At 45.0% G+C, this 21493-nt stretch overlaps 1 protein-coding gene across 1 annotated transcript; it reads right to left on the minus strand.

Moving 5' to 3' along the window:
* Positions 1-16752: 16752 nt before the first annotated feature.
* On the minus strand, positions 16753-20106 carry LOC124116759 (proline-rich extensin-like protein EPR1). The gene is made up of 4 exons (XM_048381609.1): positions 20088-20106; positions 18321-19206; positions 17371-18215; positions 16753-16856 (listed from the first exon to the last, which is right to left on the minus strand). The coding sequence occupies exons 1-4, from the start codon at positions 20104-20106 to the stop codon at positions 16753-16755; spliced, it is 1854 nt and encodes a 617-aa protein (XP_048237566.1).
* Between the last annotated feature and the right edge of the window lie 1387 nt (positions 20107-21493).

A 21493-nucleotide genomic window follows, 5' to 3' on the forward strand; every position in this document is an offset into this window, starting at 1 on the left:
AATGGACCAGGTGTAGACAACAGGCCAAGAATATGTCAGATCACAATTAGTGGCTCCTCAACAACTGAGGATTTATATCAGGTGTCTTCTAAGATCATTCCCCACATCAGTACAATGTGTTAAGCCCATTTCCCATTTCCGCTGCCGTGATTTTGCTGGAATATTGCTAAAACGGCGTAAAACCATACTGACGCACCCTAAGATGGAACTTGTTGTTACCCTACTTGGCGCTGGGTATTGAAGGGCTAAAACAAGGATTGGTCAGCTCGGAGTCTGTGTCATGTTTCTGTGTTGGTCTGTAAATCACCCCCTACAAACACCATTCAGAGAAAGGCTGGGCATATTAATGTTTGGAGGATGTTCATATTATCCTTCAGGATAGAAGTGTTTTTTGGCTTAAGGTCCAGTAAACCTACATCATGGTGGTGCATTGTGCTTGTCGGCCGTTGTCAACTTTCAAATTGATCGGATTTTATTGTAAGTTGTTTTGTCCAAAATATTTGACCTTTCCCCGAGAATCCTTTGGATCATTTTGGCATTAACTCACTGAAGATATTTGTACCAAAATAAACTCCTTGAAGATCCGGGTCTTCAGCAACCATGCTTGTCGTAAGAGGCTCCTTGACTTGGTTGATGCATGTCATCGTATCCCAGTTGCTTAGATACGAGGGGTGTTCATTAAAGATTTCCCCTTAACCACTTAGGGTTATCGTATTTGGTTGAAATTTCACATGTGTAATGATACATGTATCTATGGGTTATGTCTGAATTTGCAGCACCGAACTATTAATCTTACCACTTTTACAGGTGTTATGATCGAGTAGGGTGTGACAATGGAGCCAGTAGAATACCAAGCAGTGATTAGGTTTTTATATTTGAAGGGTCGCACACCAAAAGAAACTTTCGATGAAATGAAAGCAACTTATGGGGAAGATTCCCCATCATATGATGTTGTTAAACACTGGCATCGCCAGTTCAAGTGTGGTCGGACATCTGTGGAAACAGCTGCCATTCCTGGTCGCCCCCATTCAGCCATTGATGAGGACACTATCCATCAAGTGGAGACCGCCATTTTGGCAGACCGACGTATAACTGTTCGCCAGTTAGCACAAGATGTCAAGATCAGTGTAGGGTCTGTGGAAAAAATCATCCATGACAATTTGAACATGCATAAGGTGTCTGCACGATGGATTCCCAGGTTGCTCACACCTTTCAGAAAGCAGGAACGAGTCAATTGCTCAAAGGATCTTTTGGACATGTGCCAAAAAAAACCAGGCAAACTTTTTTGACAGATTTATCACACAGGATGAAACATGGGTCCATCACTATGATCCTGAGACTAAAGTTCAGTCGATGCAATGGAAGCATGTGGAGTCACCACCCCCAAAGAAGGCACGTGTCCAACCGTCTGCAGGCAAGGTCATGCTCACGGTGTTTTGGGACCAGCACGGAGTAGTGATGATGGATTTCTTGGCAAAGGGTACCACAATTACAGGAGCTTATTATGCTTCACTGCTGCGGAAATTGCGGGACGCTATCAAGCTTAAGAGGCGTGGCATGCTGACAAAGGGTGTCTGTCTCCTGCAAGACAATACTCCAGTACACAACTCTCATGTTGCCCAGACAGAAGCACGTTCCTGTGGCTATGAAATCCTTCCACATCCTCCTTACTCTCCTGACCTTGCACCATCTGACTTCCACCTCTTTCCAACAATGAAGTCATTTTTGAAGGGAAAACGTTTCACAGATAATGAAACACTGATTTCTGAAGTCAAGTCCTGGTTTGAGACGCAAAATGAGGGCTTTTACAAGCGAGGTCTCCATAGTTACATAAAACGATGGGAGAAGTGTGTAACTCTTGGTGGTTCCTATGTGGAGAAAGACTAATACCTATGCCAAGTTTCATTCCACTAGGTCCATCGGAAGTGGGTCAGGGGAAACCTTTAATGAACACCCCTGAAGAAAGCAACCATACAACGAATATCGGGCTTCAGGTCGAGACCCTGTAGATTGTACACAATTGCGTTGTTGAGGGAATCCGTATTGAAGCTGACGTAAAATCAGTTAATATCGACTGAAAACCAGACCATCTCGAATCGAGATCACCAACGTTTGTGGTCGGAAATGGAAACTGTTTGACTTAACATAAATAATCAAAACCATTGATGTGAGTGAGTATGGTTTTACGCCGCTTTTAGCAATATTCCAGAAATATCACGGCGGGGGTCACCAGAAATGGGCTTCACACATTGTACCCATGTCGGGAATCGAACACGGGGCTTCGGCGTGACGAGCGAACGGTTTAACCACTAGGCTACCCGACCGCCCCCAAACCATTGAAACTGTATTTAGTCATGTTGTATTGAGGAATTAATAATAATGTTAACACATCCAAAAATGGTAAGAGAAATGACGAGAAACCCAAGTGAATAACGACTATACGCACCATGACGAGGGGGGCTGTCGGGTAGCCTAGTGGTTAAAGCGTTCGCTCGTCACGCCGAAGACCCGGGTTCGATTCCCAACATGGGTACAATGTGTGAAGCCCATTTCTGGTGACCCCCGCCGTGATATTGCTGGAATATTGCTAAAAGCGGCGTTAAACCATACTCACTCACTCGCTCACTATACTATCATGGAAAAAATGCACACAAATTTATGCGACGAAAATAATTCCATATTGTTCAATGAGTGTGGATATGTTCCCCCCTCTTTTACACTAGTCTATTCCTTTCTGGGAACCTCACCCGGCCTTTGATGGCTTTAAACTAAGACTGTGAAGATACTACCCCCCACACGTTAAACCTGTTTTAGAAGTGAAAAACAAGGTTTCTGTGAATGGCAATTAGCATGATGTCCGATTGTTATTGTGTCTTGAGCTAACTGGAGGAAGTGTATCACTGATGCATATGTATATACATTCCTCTTTTCCTAATTTGAAGCGGCCCCGTGAAGATCCAGGCGAGATACATTTTTGGTCTTCAGCAACCCATGCTTGTCGCAAGAGACGACTAACGGGATCGGGTGGCCAGGTTCACTGACTTAGCTGATGCATGTCATCATATCCCAGTTACGAAGGTCGATGCTCATGGTGGCAATCACTGGATGATCGCCTGGTCCAGACTCGATTATGTACAGCTTGTCGTCATGTAGCTGGAATGTTACTGAGTGAAACGTTAATCAACAAACAAACAAAGAAACCACAAAGAAACATTGTCAACTTTCGAACATTATCAAGTTAAGACAACAGTTACAGCGTATATTTCAGTGTAGTTCATATAGTGCCATCGGTCTGCCTGTATTGCAGCATGGGAGAGGAACTTGATTATCTCCGAGATTAAAATCTGACCCAATACAGTTTGTAAGTTTTACTAGAAAAGATAACAAGCTGTTCACACAAATATTCCGGGGACCTGCGCCACCCCGAGTCAAACATACAAATAATCGGCTTTAATGTTAGATTATAACGTTGTCATAAAGTCATTTGCAACCATTTGATTTCAATTTATGAAGACTTTAAAGATCTTTGACCCACCCAAAACTTCGACCTTTCGTCTTGAGATAAAGTTTGATCTAGGTTGTTCGATTTCCTATTGAAATCAGCCACAAGGTATTGGATACACGTGCATGTGAGCTGGTAATATGAGTCATTTAAAAACGACAGATGTTTCAGATTAAGCTAAAGCTTTATCATTAGGATATTTAAAGATCGGTGAATTAAAGTGTCCGCTGTCTGTCATGTCGCGGCGTGGTGGAACCGTCCTCCGCTCTCTGGCTGGAGTCGTCACGTGGGTGCAGTTTTTCATGTTCACGTCGTCATATTGTTTCTCGTGGCGTTATCCTGAGCTCTCTCACCTACTCGTCTTATTGATGCATCATCCGCTTCACCCATCTTAGATATACCAGTTCTCAATATTTAATTTGTGGTGAAATATTACATTGACAATTCCTTTACTGAGCAATACGCGTTATACCGATATAGAAGGATGTGTTTGTTGTTTAACGCCGCACTCAGCAATATTCTGTAAATAATCGAGTCTGGACCAAACAATGCAGTGACTGACATCATGAGCATCGATCCACGCAATTGAGATACGATGACATGCACCAACCAAGTCAGCGATCCTGACCACCTGATCCCGTTAGTCGCCTCTCACGACAAAAAAGTCGCCTTTTACGGCAAGCATGGGTTGCTGAAGACCTATTCTACTCCGGATCTTCACGGGTCGGTATGAAAGAAGAAAAAGATGGATGTTATTGTGGAATTCAAGATGAACCATACTCTAAATGTTTCCTGGATGATTCCACCGGTCTCGAAGTATGACAAATGCCAGGCGATATTCGAGTTGCTAGACAGAGGTGCCCCAGGGTCGATATAAGCAACAACGTCTTGTCATTTCTCTCCACTTCTTTATTAACAATGGCCGAGGGAGAGACATACCCTCCTCGGAGCATATTATCGGTGGCTTGTCAAACACTGAACCACCTAATAAAACTCACATCTAGAGTTAATTTCTGCGAAGGACACATTCCGATCAACTTGAATGGAAACCGCCCCGCCCCGATTCTTTGACGTTCATTCACGAGGTCTCTCCGGAATGTGTGCACTTGATGACCTCTGGTTAACTGTCCGTCTATGTCGACATCAAAGACACCGGCTTCCCTTGTGTATATGCATGTCTATACTAACAGGAAGGGATTGGAAAGTGTGTGGGGGTGGGGGTTGGTGTGGGGGTGGGGGATAGGGGGTGGGGGTGGTAGAAGTAATATAAGTGCTTCATACACAAACTTGACTTTCCTAACATGCATGAGCTGTTAAGGTGGATGGTTGGATCGAACACAGAGGAGGCGTGATCGGAAGGGGGGTGCGGGTAGGGTAGGGTTAGGGGTTGAGGAATGGAATGAGGAAGAATCGAATAGTAGGCGATAAACATATACCATCTTGTTTTTGACAACATTCACATGCGTACCTTCAAAAACGCATTTGCTTTACTGCCGTCTTATTGAGCTAAAACTGCGAAACCTTGTCTACTCTATAATTTGTCATCTCATTTGTCTAAAATTAATTCGCAATCGTTAGAATCACGTAGCGTCCTACCCAATGAAGTGATGGCTTGATTTGAAGATAGAGTTGTCTTTTATAAGTGAGTGAGTGAGACGTTTTACGGTTGTTCTTGTGATTAGCGAGAAAACTACGAATGTTTCTTAAGCGTCCGAAAACTCCGAACACGGGGATATATACTTAAAATACACGGTATAAAACCCTAGACAGACTGTTGATCAACCTAGTTGACTTATTGATACACTCTACTGCAGTTCCCTGCGCATTGAACTCCCACAGAGAGCCCTTCCCTCCATCTCTCCGCCCTAGGTATATATATACAGTTGATGTACTTAGGACCATGCATGGGAAACTGAGAAGCCTCCGTATAACCAGGGCACCGTATTTCCTATATTAAACGCCGGTTGTCCTACAATTGACGCCGGGTCATTGATAAGAACTATTGCTGTAATTGTAACCTTTGTATGACTGTACAATCCTAGATTCGGGAAGGTAGTGAGTTGCCACTGTGTCAATATTAAACCGAATAGATGCTGGCCTCTAATAAAAGCAAAGGCAACGCCCGCACGCCTAAAAGAGGAAGTACGGTAATTATCAACTGCTGGACTAAGGAGCATCAAACTAGAGTTTTAGACAAACAATGCGGGCTTTTATGATTTGAACTGAATTTGCTAAGCTAGGCCAGTTGACCGCTAAACTACCTTTTCGCACCCCTCTCGAAATACCGCGTGGTTGGTCAGCATTCTTTCCGGCACCTCATCGACCGCCTCCGTGGTCTAGTGGATAGAGCGCCTGTTCGGAGGAGAGCGGAAGGTCGGTGGTTCGATCCCTGGCCGCATCACATCAAAATACGTTAAAAGATTATACATGTTGTTACCCTGCCTGGCGCTCTGCATTAAGGGGCTAAAACAAGGACTGGTGGTCACGGAGTCAGTATACTGTGTCTGAGTAGGGTATTCATGTTAAACTGCGGCATGGTATCTCAGTGGGCAAGCACCAAAAAAGATGTATTAATCTACAATAATCTACATATAGCATACACACACATCGCACGCACGCGCGCACACGTCGCAATATGAGTGCAATCGTCCTGAACGCGACCCTGAGCCCCCATTTCACCTCACCTCCCCCCCGACACCTCATCAGGGCACATTTCTTTGTTATGCGTCATCAACACAACGACAGTTGACAGTATGTATCCGTGTCCAACCTCGTCACTGGGAACACCCGACTCTAATGGCAACTGAACGCTTAATTTAACACAGTTTTGAACACTGGCGGAGGAGTCTATATTTAGACAGTTTTACAGAAACAAGATCCATAATTGTTCCCTTGATTATCCTGTGTAAGTCACGAGATATTGATTATTTGTGAATCACCGGAACCGCCCACACAATGTTTACACTGATGTACACCTGTATGTCACGGTTGTTGTTTTTCAATAGTGCTGAGTCAGCTTTTCAAATACCCCGAAGGCGCATCGGATTTCCCCATTGTTATATGCAAGTAATGTTTATGTGGGTGTGATGATTATGCAATTATGCTTTCTTATCTTTACTGGATATGAATCAATTATGTTCAATTATATTCATGTGATGGCAGTCTTGTGACTCTACTGTAAATTCTGCTGACTAAATACGTTTTGTTGTATATTCGTGATACAAAGGCAAGTTTTAGCTGATTTAGCAACTTTCAGATGAAAACAATATGGTACCTTAACGTTCCTACGTCCCCTTCAACTGTGTATATGACGCAACGCAGAGCACATTGTTCCGTCATTCGCTATTACTTCCCTTATACGTGTTAGGATCCAGTGCCAGCACGTGAGTTTCCTTCAAAGTTTGCAATCAGCGGGCTCACCTGATCGAAATGAAATCAAATGTTAAAACTGTTAAAAACCTGTTAAAAATGTCGTTAACCCAAGCAACTCATAGATCGTAAGCCATATGACAACGCAGGTTTGCAGGTTTTATAATAGACATTTAGGATGTATGGTTTGTCCAGGTAACACACTTCTATATCTTGCAAACACACGTCCCTTCGCGGTGAAACCAGAACAGGAAATTGGGTGGAACATGAACAGGACCCGTGAACATCCGGGTTACAATAGGTCTTCAGCATAGGTCTTTATGCTTGCCGTAAGAGGCGACTATACTTGTCGTCAGGGGCGACTAACGGGATCGGGTGGTCAGGCTTCGGCGACTTGGTTGATGCAAGTTATCATATCCCAATTGCTTGGATCGATGCTCATGATGCCAATCACTGTATTGTCTGGTCCAGACTTGATTATTTATATATAAACAGACCGCCGTCATAAAGCTGGAATATTGCTGAGTGCGGCGTTAAACAATAAAAAAAACATGAACAGGTTTCTGACCTTCAATGTACAAGGTCAGTACAGTACCATTGAGTTACATCCGGGCATGCCCTGTTGTAATTACACCCATGGTGTCTTGCACATTATCATGACAATCAATATTTCAAAATACAGATTTCCATATTGTCGTTTACACTGCTTTTCTCGCGAAAGTGTTTACCCGCTTGGTTACAGTCAGATAGCAACAGAAACAGTCGTAAGTGTCTTTGCTCGCAACGTGAAGCTTTATCTGTAGATTGCAAAGAATAAGGAAGGTCATATAAGGGAAAAGAATAATTAAATTATACCATTTTCGTGAAAGAAAAATGGAGTGTCGCTAGACGGTTGCACATTAAGAACAAACAAAGAAGCAATGGGAAATGTTAATGGAAAATTAGAAATTACCAACAGTAGGGAGGGGAAGATAATTTTAAGTACACTCACAGATAAATATTGCCGTCTCTTCCTTTTACGGTAACTGACCAGTAAATTTAGATTGTCGGGAAAAGAAAATATACACTTGATAATTACATTTAAACAAAAGAGTACGAACGGTATCAAAACGGTACTATACTGAAAGTTGCCGAAACACTGTAGACTTAAGGTTTCAAACACAACTGTGATACCCGTATCAAATACATCACCATGGAATAACCACTTCTTGTTTGTTTCAGTTTTAGCCACCATCAAACACGGATGGTTCCTTGACACCAAACTGATGTAACGAGTGCGTTGGTTGATATTTACACCTGAATTATACATAATTGAATCTCAAAACTGATGTTTCTTTAATGTGGGCTTTTTGCTCCTAAGACGGATGCTGAGAATCCATTCACCCAAATCCAAGATGGTTGTCGGAAATACCTCAATGGGGCGTCGTCGCCATCATCAGCATGGCTGTCCTTGTCCCGGACAGTTATTTTTCAAAGAAGGCTTGTTTGCAACAAAGGAAATTCCTGAATGGCATTCGTGATTATATTTTTTCCAATTACACGCACGAAATATTAATTACATTTTTTTGTCTTCGAAAGTAACCTATCGTCATAGTATACTGTAAACGTGATGTGTAAAATATTATTGCTTCCACAGAGACACAATTTAAACAACGGCAGCAAAGTGTCTTTTATGATGAATTAGGTTTTTTAGTTCGTGGTGTCATGTCAGGGCGTCTCGCCCTTACACAGCGTTGATGGTGATAAAATAAACTCGGTTACATTTTGAGATGGCCCCTAAGTGCATTGTCGAGGGTACGTGACATCGGATCTCCGTGTATGGAGCCCAACAACCTATAATTATCTGTGCGGATTTCATCATTCGGTGAAAAACATCCTTTTCACAAAAGTGTGAAATTATTGATTTTGAAACTGAAACACGGCAGTGATTTTTTAGAAGCTTGTATTAATTAGGAATAATCACAGCCTTTGACGTGCTGGTAGAGAATTAACGAGACAATGAAGTGTGATGGAAAGTAGTTTCACGAACAAAGAGGAAACCTAGTACATTCGCCGTGACAACAGAGACGCTGCTGGGAGCGAGACATATTAATTTCAATCGCAACTTTTTGAGAAAAAGGCCATGCCTGCGTTTTGATTCCGAACAATGGCCCGCACTTGTAGTGGAAATAAATGGCTTTGCTGACACATTGTATCATTTGTTATGTAGATTAAAGTCTCAGCCTTATCAATAATTTTCGTTAAATGTGACAAATCACATGTAAAAGCTCATTGGTGTAATATCTTTACTACCCCCTACCCCAAAATTGAATTTTTTTATTAGTATAAATCTGCTGAAGGTCATATCAATGACACTGTTAGAGTCGGACACGTACTATTTTCTTGATATTTGTATACGAGGACTACGAGCCTGTTATCAGTTAATGGGGGCACGGGTGGCCCAGTCGTCTAAGGCGCCGCAATTCGCTGTGCAGAGTTGCGTCCCTTGGGCACGCCAGAAACCTATGATTGTGGGTTCGAATCCCGATTCGCCCCGATTATGTTTCTAGGTTTGTCAGCACCGTGCTCGTGGGTTTCGCCGAAGTGGTAAACGTCTGAGGCCTGCATCACTTGGGGCTTTCCTCCCACATTAAGTTGACACGCCGCGATATAACTGGAATACTGTTAAAAGCGGCGTTAAACCCAACTCACTCACTATCAGTGAATATTTTTGGAAAGCAAGAATGGAATTGTTTGAACCCTAGGAGCAGGGTATGCATGCTGACAAACTACTGCTTACTTTTGACATTACTACTCGGTGAACATCCTGCTGATTAGAACTGGAGGCGACTGGTGAGTGAGTGAGTTAGTTGGGCTTTACGCCGCTTTTAACAGTATTCCAGTTATATCGCGGCGTGTCAGCTTAATGTGGGAGGAAAGCCCGAAGTGATGCAGGTCTAAGACGTTTACCACTTCGGTGAAACCAACGAGCACGGGTATGGTGCTGACAAACCTAGAAACATAATTGGGGCGAACCGGGATTTGAAACCAAAATCATAGGTTTCTGGCGTGCCCAAGGGACGCAACTCTGCACAGTGAATCGCGGCGCCTTAGACGACTGGGCCACCCGTGCCCCCTGGATGCGACTAAATGGATCGGGTGGTCAAGATCGGTGACTGGGCGTTGGACGTTGCTCATAATATCAATCACGGGCTTGTCAGACTGGATAATTTACAGGCCGCAGTCATGTAGGTGGAATATTGCTGAGTGTGGGGTTAAACAACAAAACATTATGTTGGTATCACGAACACCTGGTGTCATATCTTTACACTGATTCATGAGTATTTTTTGTCCATTTGTTTCTTTCATTTTGTCTGCTCATTGTCTTGTGTGAGGGATGCTATGTTGCTGCTTAAAGTTTTCACTTAATGTGTCCTGCCATTAGATAGGCGTTCGGCAGGGTTTTCGTCTTGTAGTTTTATTATTCAGTGACTATAACAGAATCATATTAATCGAACCTCATAAACTTGTATGACGTTTTTTTAGGCAAAATGCAGGAAAATGCAGTTATCCCAAACTGGCCTCCACTGCGAAATCTCCTAAGAAACATCGCTGAAATAAATCGCATCACCACTGTGACGCCGTCGGTTACGTCACAATCAAATGACATCACTGATGTCTCTACTACTGAAGCTGGTTAGCAGTACATTTTACACTAAAGGCGGCTTATTGCTGTTTACAAATTGAAAAAGCTTGAGGGATGATGTTAGGTGATAAATAGTCATCTCACCCGAGTGTCTTATGATGTCAAATATGTCAACACTCGTTGATAAAAGTTTAAAACTCCTCGGGCAAACCTCGGAAGTATTACCTTTTATTGAGTCGTGTTTATATATTTGACATAAAAAGACACTCTGGTAAAATTCCCTATGTAAACAGCATGAATGTGGATATAACACTTCAATGCCAGAAAATAACCAGTCTCGATTATTGGCCGAAACAGATTCCTCTGGGTGTGAAGGGTGATGGAATCAGGGCAACCCTGCAAGGTTTCCAACTCATTATCAGCCTATGTCCAGAGGTTGCAATTAGTGTCACGTTTCTGTGTGATTGATGTGTTCATTAACTTTAAGATTGATAAATGCGATAAAGTTTGAGCTCGAAGACAAACAAAAATGGTTTTGAATTACTTGACTCAAACTTCCCACGACTGCCAACTGGCCCCAATGTGGTCTTCCTTTAATTAACGTAAAAGATGTTTCGGAATATCCATTTTCATATTAATGGTGGTTTTATATACAAAGTCTCATAGAGTTTTGTTCATATAGATAACCCCTCGCTCTGCCAATTTCAATATATCCTGCAATAGTGTTAAATCTACACGCACGTCACGCACGATATAAAAGAATTGCCGAGGACTCATTTTACGTAACGTAAGCACATATTGTTGCAGAAACTGAAGTGGTTGTCATTTACGAGGATTAACCTCAGGCATTCTTCTCTCCTTTTTGCTTCAACATTATGTATTTGAGGCCCAATGAACACATCAACGTGGACAATAGGCAGTTCCTCGTGTTTGTACAGTAACTAAATATCCGACCAGTAGACAATGACTATTTGGAGGGCTTTACACTGTTTCCGCTGCTTGCTATCAGTCCTGACAGATGGGGATTTCCGGCCAGAACCAAGTGTGAGAGGTTTCATTAAAATACCGAGACATGGTCTGGTCACAGCTAGCACCACATGTATGTCAGTGTCTGTTAGTGTCTGTCAGTGCCTGTTAGTGTCTGATGATATCTGCCAGTGTCTGTTTGTGTCTGTCAGTGCCTGTTAGTGTCTGATGATATCTGCCAGTGTATGTTTGTGTCTGTTAGTGTCTGTCAGTGCCTGTTAGTGTCTGATGATATCTGCCAGTGTCTGTTTGTGTCTGTTAGTGAGTGTCAATTCCTGTATTTCAGTGTCTGATGATGTCTGTTAGTGTCTGTCAGTGCCTATCAGTGTCTGTTGGTGTCTGTTAGTGTCTGTCAGTGCCTGTCAGTATCTGTTAGTGTCTGTCAGTGCCTGTTAGTGTCTGTTGGTGTCTGTTAGTGTCTGTCAGTATCTGTTAGTGTCTGTTAGTGTCTGTCAGTGCCTGTCAGTATCTGTTAGTGTCTGTTAGTGTCTGTCAGTGCCTGTTAGTGTCTGTCAGTGCCTGTTAGTGTCTGTCAGTGCCTGTTAGTGTCTGATGATATCTGCCAGTGTCTGTTTGTGTCTGTTAGTGAGTGTCAATTCCTGTATTTCAGTGTCTGATGATGTCTGTTAGTGTCTGTCAGTGCCTGTTAGTGTCTGTTGGTGTCTGTTAGTGTCTGTCAGTATCTGTTAGTGTCTGTTAGTGTCTGTCAGTGCCTGTCAGTATCTGTTAGTGTCTGTTAGTGTCTGTCAGTGCCTGTTAGTGTCTGTCAGTGCCTGTTAGTGTCTGTCAGTGCCTGTTAGTGTCTGATGATATCTGCCAGTGTCTCTTTGTGCCTGTTAGTGAGTGTCAATTCCTGTCAGTGGCTGATGATGTCTGCCAGTATCTGTTAGTATCTGTTAGTGTCTGTCAGTGCCTGTTAGTGTCTGTCAGTGCCTGTTAGTATCTGTCAGTGCCTGTTAGTATCTGTTAGTGTCTGTTAGTGCCTGTCAGTACCTGTCAGTGCCTGTCAGTGTCTGTTGGTGTCTGTTAGTGTCTGTTAGTGTCTGTCAGTGCCTGTCAGTATCTGTTAGTGTCTGTTAGTGTCTGTTAGTGTCTGTCAGTGCTTGTTAGTGTCTGTCAGTGCCTGTTAGTGTCTGATGATATCTGCCAGTGTCTGTTTGTGCCTGTTAGTGAGTGTCAATTCCTGTCAGCGACCGATGATGTCTGCAAGTATCTGTTAGTATCTGTTAGTGTCTGTCAGTGCCTGTTAGTGTCTGTCAGTGCCTGTTAGTATCTGTTAGTGTCTGTCAGTGCCTGTCAGTACCTGTCAGTGCCTGTCAGTGTCTGTTTGTGTCTGTTAGTGTATGTCAGTGCCTGTCAGTATCTGTTAGTGTCTGTTAGTGTCTGTTGGTGTCTGTTAGTGTCTGTTAGTGTCTGTTAGTGTCTGCCAGTGCCTGTTAGTGCCTGTCAGTGGCTGATGATGTCTGCCAGTATCTGTTAGTATATGTTAGTGTCTGTCAGTGCCTGTTAGTGTCTGTTAGTGTCTGATGATGTCTGTTAGTGTCTGTCAGTGCCTGTCAGTGTCTGTTGGTGTCTGTTAGTGTCTGTCAGTACCTGTCAGTATCTGTTAGTGTCTGTTAGTGTCTGTCAGTGCCTGTTAGTGTCTGATGATATCTGCCAGTGTCTGTTTGTATCTGTTAGTGTCTGTCAGTGTATGTTAGTGTCTGATAATGTCTGTTAGTGTCTGTTTGTGTCTGTTAGTGTCTGTCAGTGCCTGTCAGAATCTGTTAAGGTCTGTTAGTGTCTGTCAGTATCTGTTAGTGTCTGCCAGTGTCTGTTAGTGTCTGATGATGTCTGTCAGTGTTTGTTTGTGCATGTCAGTGTCTGTCCTTGTCACTTGATGTGTGTAAGTGTCTGTTTCCGTCTGTTAGCGTCTGATGATGTATGTGTCTGTTAGTCTGTGATGATGTCTATTTCTGTCTGTTAGCGTCTGATGATGTCTGTTTGTGTCTGTTAGTGTCTAATGATGTCTGTTTGTGTCTGTTAGTGTCTAATGATGTCTGTTTGTATCTGTTAGTGTGTGATGATGTCTGTTTGTGTCTGTTAGTGTCTGATGACGTCTGTCAGTGTCAGACTTATAACGTCCTGTGTGTTGTCTTAAACGTTCTAACACTCTTGCTCCCCTTCATCCCCATCTATTGATGTGTCTGCTAGTGTCTGCTAGTGTCTGCTAGTGTCTGCTAGTATATGATGTCTGGTAGTTTCTGGCGTCTGCTACTATATCTACGTGTCTGATATCTGGTAGTGTCTTTTTATGTATGTCAATGTATGCTAGTTTCTGTTAGTGTCTGTCAGTGTCTGATGTCTGCTAGTGTCTGGTGTCTGGTAGTATATGTAAGTATCTGATGTCGGCTAGCGTTTGTTAGTGGATGTTTATGTCTTCTAGTGTCTGCTAGTGTCGTCATGTACATTGACCCGTGAAAATCCGAAGTAGAATAGGTCTTCAGCAACCCATGCTTGCCGTAAAAGGCGACTATGCTTGTCGTAAGAGGCGACTTACGGGATCGGGTGGTCGGGCTCGTTGATTTGGTTGAAGGATGTCATAGATCCCAATTGCGTGGATCGATGCTCATGATATCAATCACTGCATTGTTTGGTCCAGACTCGATTATTTACAGACCGCCGTCATATAGCAGGAATTATGCTGAATGCGGCGTAAAACAACAAACCAACGTCATGTACATTGACATATGCCATTGTGTGGATCGCATAAAGGAACACCTATGCCATTGCTAGCAGCTGTTTACAGGCAGAGATATGATAAACATGTAATAAACGTTTATTGGATTCTGTTCCCATGCTGGCATATTTCCGTGTTTATGAAAGTGCAAAAACACCATAAAAAGTTCCATTTGCCTATTAAGTATTCATAATAAATCTTACAGAAGAAAGTTAAATACATACTTTTGAGTCCTGTGTGTTGTGCAAAAAGTGCTACCCCCCCCCCCCCCCCCCCCCCCCCTTGCTTCTCCTCATTCCCCACCCCAAGCCGCTCATGCAGCAAGTTGAGTGGTGCATACGTTTCACCCCCACCGCCAACCTCTCCTCTTTTGCTTCTATAACATCCCCGAGGAGACCAGCTGTATTGGAATACTGCCCGAAAGCTTTATTTCATTCCAAATACCGCATGAATGAAATATTGTAAAATGTGTATTTACACAATTTGTCATTTTGACAGGTCCTTTTCATCGTTCGTTATTTCTGTTAACATATTCACAACACAGCGTCTCAATTGCTAGAGTGCACCTTTTACTGTCTTGCTGTCAATGAACGGCTTTGACACCTACATCCTGCCTACAGTTGCCTTACACTGCTCTGCCCATGAGACGAGATATCCTGCTTACAGTTGCTTTACACAGCTCTTCACATGAGGCGAAATATACTGCTTACATTTGCTTTGTACTGCTCTTCCCATGAAGCGATACTATCCTGCCTACAGTTGCTTAAAACCGCTCTGCCCACGAGGCGAGATGTCATGCTTACAGTTGCTTTACACTGCTCTTCACAGGAGGCGAAATATGCTGCTTACATTTGCTTTGTACTGCTCTTCCCATGAGGCGATACTATCCTGCCTACAGTTGCTTAAAACCGCTCTGCCCACGAGGCGAGATGTCATGCTTACAGTTGCTTTACACTGCTCTTCACAGGAGGCGAAATATGCTGCTTACATTTGCTTTGTACTGCTCTTCCCATGAGGCGATACTATCCTGCCTACAGTTGCTTAAAACTGCTTTGCCCATGAGGCGAGATATCATGCTTACAGTTGCTTTACACTGCTCTTCACAGGAGGCGAAATATGCTGCTTACATTTGCTTTGTACTGCTCTTCCCATGAGGCGATACTATCCTGCCTACAGTTGCTTAAAACTGCTCTGCCCATGAGGCGAGATATCATGCTTACAGTTGCTTTACACTGCTCTTCACAGGAGGCGAAATATGCTGCTTACATTTGCTTTGTACTGCTCTTCCCATGAGGCGATACTATCCTGCCTACAGTTGCTTAAAACTGCTCTGCCCATGAGGCGAGATATCATGCTTACAGTTGCTTTACACTGCTCTTCACAGGAGGCGAAATATGCTGCTTACATTTGCTTTGTACTGCTCTTCCCATGAGGCGATACTATCCTGCCTACAGTTGCTTAAAACTGCTCTGCCCATGAGGCGAGATATCATGCTTACAGTTGCTTTACACTGCTCTTCACAGGAGGCGAAATATGCTGCTTACATTTGCTTTGTACTGCTCTTCCCATGAGGCGATACTATCCTGCCTACAGTTGCTTAAAACTGCTCTGCCCATGAGGCGAGATATCATGCTTACAGTTGCTTTACACTGCTCTTCACAGGAGGCGAAATATGCTGCTTACATTTGCTTTGTACTGCTCTTCCCATGAGGCGATACTATCCTGCCTACAGTTGCTTAAAACTGCTCTGCCCATGAGGCGAGATATCATGCTTACAGTTGCTTTACACTGCTCTTCCCATGAGGCGATACTATCCTGCCTACAGTTGCTTAAAACTGCTCTGCCCATGAGGCGAGATATCATGCCTACAGATTCTTTACACTGCTCTGACCATGCTCTTCCCATGAGGCGATATTTTCCTGCCTACATTTGCTTTACACTGTCTTCCCATTGCTTGAAACTGCTGCCAATGAGGCGAGATAACCTTCCCACAGTTGCTTAACATAGCCTACAGTTAATCTTACTAATTAAGCAATGTATCCTGCTTACATTTGGTTTGCGCAGTTGTGCCAATCAGGCCTACACTTTCTTAAAACTGATCTGCCCATGAGGCGAGATATCCTGCCTACAGTTGCTTTACGCGGCTCTTCACATGAGGCGAGATATCCTGCCTACAGATTCTTTACATTGCTCTGACCATGCTCTTCCCATGAGGCGAGATATCCTGCCTACAGCTGCGTAACACAGCCTACAGTTAATCTTACTCATTAAGCAATATATCCTGCTTACATTTGGTTTACGCAGCTGTGCCCATCAGGCCTACACTTGCTTAAAACTGATCTGCCCATGAGGCGAGATATCCTCACCTACATTTGCTTAAACTCACCCAAACGATATCTCCTGAGGAAGCCAGTTTTGGATGATAAATGTCCATATCACTCACGTACTCGGCGTGTAACGTAACTATGCCTCGAGAGGGAGTTTTATGCGTGACAAAGGCGTGCGATTAGTTCAGGCGTAAAGTAAATCAGTGGTGCAACGAACTTCACAATGGATTTCAATACCATTTAATACTTGTCCACGCGTGTGGGCCAGGAGAGGGTCCTCTATGAAGTCTACAACATATTGTTTGTTGGGTCTTAACCCTGAAATTTCTTAATTGACATCTAAGCAAAATTTCATAATGCGCTAAACAGTATTCGTGTGTTCATCTTCATAACGCATACACCTGTTATTTCTTTGTGTTTGTTATGCAAACATCAAAGTACATTTAACGACAACAGAATACATTCAAAGATGCATCACTGCAGAATTTCTGCAACACATAAGAACGCCCATTAGATTGAATATTTTTGTAAATAACACATTTACAAGATACTCTAAAGGTCTCCGAGATAATAAGATGAAAGACTGAACGATAATCATTGTGTTGATCTGAAACATTTCTTGAATTGCTGTACAGTGTTATTCTTAAATTATATGATATGAATTTCAACACCGTAGGTATACAAATATTATGAGAATTGTGTCAATAGTGAATCATTATTCAACAAATTGCCTAAAGAAATGTTATACAAATACCGCATAACAGAAAATGCAAATCTACTTGTAAGTTCATTAGAACCGCACAGCATGTAGGCGGCCCAGCATCTGCGAGTGGAGGGGAGCGGGGTGGAGCGGGGTGGAGCGGGGTGGAGCGGGGTGGAGTGGGGTGGAGCGGGGTGTGACGGGGCTGAGAGTGGAGTGGGGTGGAGCGGAGTAGAGCGGGGTGGAGCGGGGTGTGACGGGGCTGAGAGTGGAGTGGAGTAGAGTGGAGGGGAGCGGGGTGGAGCGTGGTGTGACGGGGCTGAGAGTGGAGTGGAGTAGAGTGGAGTGGAGCGGGGTGGAGCGGGGTGTGACGGGGCTGAAAGTGGAGAGGAGTGGAGCGGAGTAGAGCGGAGTGGAGCGGAGTGGAGTGGAGCGGGGTGGAGCGGGGTGTGACGGGACTGAGAGTGGAGTGGAGTAAAGTGGTCAGGGACGGGGCGGGCGGAGAGTGGAGTGGAGTGGAGCGGGATGTGACGGGGCTGAGAGTGGAGTGGAGTGGATTAGTGGTCAGGGGCGGGTAGGGACGAGGCAGGCGGGACGGGCGGAGAGCGGAGTGGAGTGGAGCGGGATGTGACGGGGCTGAGAGTGGAGTGGAGTGGAGTGGAGTGGAGTAGAGTGGAGTAGAGCGGACAGGGGCGGGTAGGGACGGCGCAGGCTGGGCGGGCTGAGAGTGGAGTGGAGGAGAGTGGAGGGGAGCGGGGTGGAGCGGGGTGTGACGGGGCTGAGAGTGGAGTGGAGTGGAGCGGAGCGGAGTAGAGCAGAGTGGAGTGGAGCGGGGTGGAGCGGGGTGTGACGGGGCTGAGAGTGGAGTGGAGCGGAGCGGAGTAGAGCGGAGTAGAGCGGAGTGGAGTGGAGCGGGGTGGAGCGGGGTGGAGCGGGGTGTGACGGGGCTGAGAGTGGAGTGGAGTGGAGCGGAGTAGAGCGGAGTGGAGTGGAGCGGGGTGGAGCGGGGTGTGACGGGGCTGAGAGTGGAGTGGAGTGGAGCGGAGTAGAGCGGAGTGGAGTGGAGCGGGGTGGAGCGGGGTGTGACGGGGCTGAGAGTGGAGTGGGGTGGAGCGGAGTAGAGCGGAGTGGAGTGGAGCGGGGTGGAGCGGGGTGTGACGGGGCTGAGAGTCGAGTGGAGTAGAGTGGAGAGGAGCGGGCTGGAGCGGGGTGTGACGGGGCTGAGAGCGGAGAGGAGTGGAGCGGAGTAGAGCGGAGTGGAGTGGAGCGGGGTGGAGCGGAGTGGAGCGGGGTGTGACGGGGCTGAGAGTGGAGTGGGGTGGAGCGGAGTAGAGCGGAGTGGAGTGGAGCGGGGTGGAGCGGGGTGTGACGGGGCTGAGAGTCGAGTGGAGTAGAGTGGAGAGGAGCGGGCTGGAGCGGGGTGTGACGGGGCTGAGAGCGGAGAGGAGTGGAGCGGAGTAGAGCGGAGTGGAGCGGGGTGGAGCGGGGTGTGACGGGGCTGAGAGTGGAGTGGAGTAGAGTGGAGAGGAGCGGGGTGGAGCGGGGTGTGACGGGGATGAGAGTGGAGCGGAGTAGAGCGGAGGGGAGCGGGGTGGAGCGGGGTGTGACGGGGCTGAAAGTGGAGAGGAGTGGAGCGGAGTAGAGCGGAGTGGAGCGGAGTGGAGAGGAGCGGGGTGGAGCGGGGTGTGACGGGACTGAGAGTGGAGTGGAGTAAAGTGGTCAGGGACGGGGCGGGCGGAGAGTGGAGTGGAGTGGAGCGGGATGTGACGGGGCTGAGAGTGGAGTGGAGTGGATTAGTGGTCAGGGGCGGGTAGGGACGAGGCAGGCGGGACGGGCGGAGAGCGGAGTGGAGTGAAGCGGGATGTGACGGGGGTGAGAGTGGAGTGGAGTGGAGTAGAGTGGAGTAGAGCGGACAGAGGCGGGTAGGGACGGGGCAGGCTGGGCGGGCGGAGAGCGGAGTTGAGTGGAGTGGAGTGGAGTGGAGCGGAGTGGAGCGGAGTGGAGTGGAGTGGAGCGGAGCGGAGAGGAGTGGAGTGGAGTGGAAGGGAAAGGAGTCACGTAATGTCCGAGAGCGTGGGACATTGCTCATGATATTACATATTTGTTTGTCAGGCCCAGATATGTCTTTATTTTCGATTTAAAACAACAAACAAACATGCCGCCACGAACATGGGAAGATGGGAAACAGCGCCCAAACGTCATTGTGAAGCGCACATAATATGCGGGCTATATATTTTTTCCTCTAAGGGGGTGAATGTCCGCAACGTTACTCCAAAGTCAGCAACACTACAGTCATTTACCAGTATCACGTAAAGTCATCGACACTACCGTTATATACCAGCATCACGTAAAGTCATTGACACTACCATTATATACCAGCATCACGTAAAGTCATCGACACTACCGTTATATACCACCACCACGTAAAGTCATCGACACTACCGTTATATACCAGCATCACGTAAAGTCATCGACACTACCGTTATATACCAGCATCACATAAAGTCATCGACACTACCGTTATATACCAGCATCACGTAAAGTCATCGACACTACCGTTATATATCATCACTTAAAGTCATCGACACTACCGTTATATACCCGCATCACGTAAAGTCATCGACACTTCCGTTATATACCATCACTTAAAGTCATCGACACTACCATTATATACCATCACGAAAAGTCATCGACATTACCGTTATATACCCGCATCACGTAAAGTCATCGACACTACCGTATATACCCGCATCACGTAAAGTCATCGACACTACCATTATATAACATCACGTAAAGTCATCGACACTACCGTTATATACCCGCATCACGTAACGTCATCGACACTACCGTTATATACCAACACGTAAAGCGGCGACACTACCGTTATATAACATCACGTAAAGTCATCGACACTACCATTATATAACATCATTTAAAGTTATCGACACTACCGTTATATACCAACACGTAAAGTCATCGACACTACCGTTATATACCAGCATCACGTAAAGTCATCGGCACTGCCGTTATATACCAGCATCACGTAAAGTCATCGACACTACCATTATATAACATCACGTAAAGTCATCGACACTACCGTTATATACCCGCATCACGTAAAGTCATCGACACTACCGTTATATACCAACACGTAAAGCGGCGACACTACCGTTATATAACATCACGTAAAGTCATCGACACTACCATTATATAACATCACGTAAAGTCATCGACACTACCGTTATATACCAACACGTAAAGTCATCGACACTACCGTTATATACCAGCATCACGTAAAGTCATCGACACTACCGTTATATACCAACACGTAAAGTCATCGACACTACCGTTATATATCAGCATCACGTAAAGTCATCGGCACTGCCGTTATATACCAGCATCACGTAAAGTCATCGACACTACATTTATATACCAGCATCACGTAAAGTCATCGCCACTACAGATATAATATATATACGTCCGAGATGAACTTAACATTATTGCTACCTACTGTAGTCCAACGCAGCTGAACGTTGAACAAGACATCCTTTCTAAGTACAACAGATTACGACACCGGGTTCCAAACAAACCAGGGCCCCGTTCCACAAAGCGATGGAAACGCTAATACCCCGTTCACATGCACAACATTTACTCACGTAAGTAATTCTACACATGTGTAACTATACATACGTGTGTATATGTAAATGTACTATGCGTTCACATTTAAATCAACTTAGGTGTGTAAATAAAGTCTGTAAATGGTGTAAGGCGCATATATTCATCAGTTTTTTCACCACTTTTATTAAAAGTTTTAACATAAAACAGAATGTTTACCAATCAAAGTTGAATGAGAAGAGGGTTAGTTACTTTACCGAAATCTTCACATGAAGCAACATGTGTTTGATTTAATTTGTACACAAAGTTTTGACTCCTTGAAACCCAAAGAAAACACCGTCCGCCCAGCCCAGGATGTCGACATAAAGTGCGTAATGCTGTATACTGAATAGCGTAAACTTAAGAGTGAGTGAGTGAGTATGGTTTGACGCCGCTTTTAGCAATATTCCAGCAATATCACGGCGGGGGACACCAATATGGGCTTCACACATTGTACCCATGTCGGGAATCGAACCCGGGTCTTTGGCGTGACGAGCGAACGCTTTAACCACTGGGCTACCCGACCGCCCCCGTAAACTTAAGAATACAGAACTGTTGACAATTTGTTTGG

The sequence above is a fragment of the Haliotis rufescens genome, unplaced genomic scaffold (assembly GCF_023055435.1).
Source record: "Haliotis rufescens isolate VD_foot unplaced genomic scaffold, xgHalRufe1.0.p SCAF_4, whole genome shotgun sequence".
Lineage (NCBI taxonomy): Eukaryota > Metazoa > Mollusca > Gastropoda > Lepetellida > Haliotidae > Haliotis > Haliotis rufescens.

Excerpts from the sequence above, each read along its gene's own strand:
- LOC124116759 (XM_048381609.1), bottom strand. Across the intron at positions 18,216-18,320 it reads ACCCCGCTCCACTCCACTCC|CCCCGTCACACCCCGCTCCA; the intron begins GCTCTACTCCGC and ends CTCCACTCTCAG. Across the intron at positions 16,857-17,370 it reads TGCTGGGCCGCCTACATGCT|ACTTCATAGAGGACCCTCTC; the intron begins GTGCGGTTCTAA and ends AATATGTTGTAG.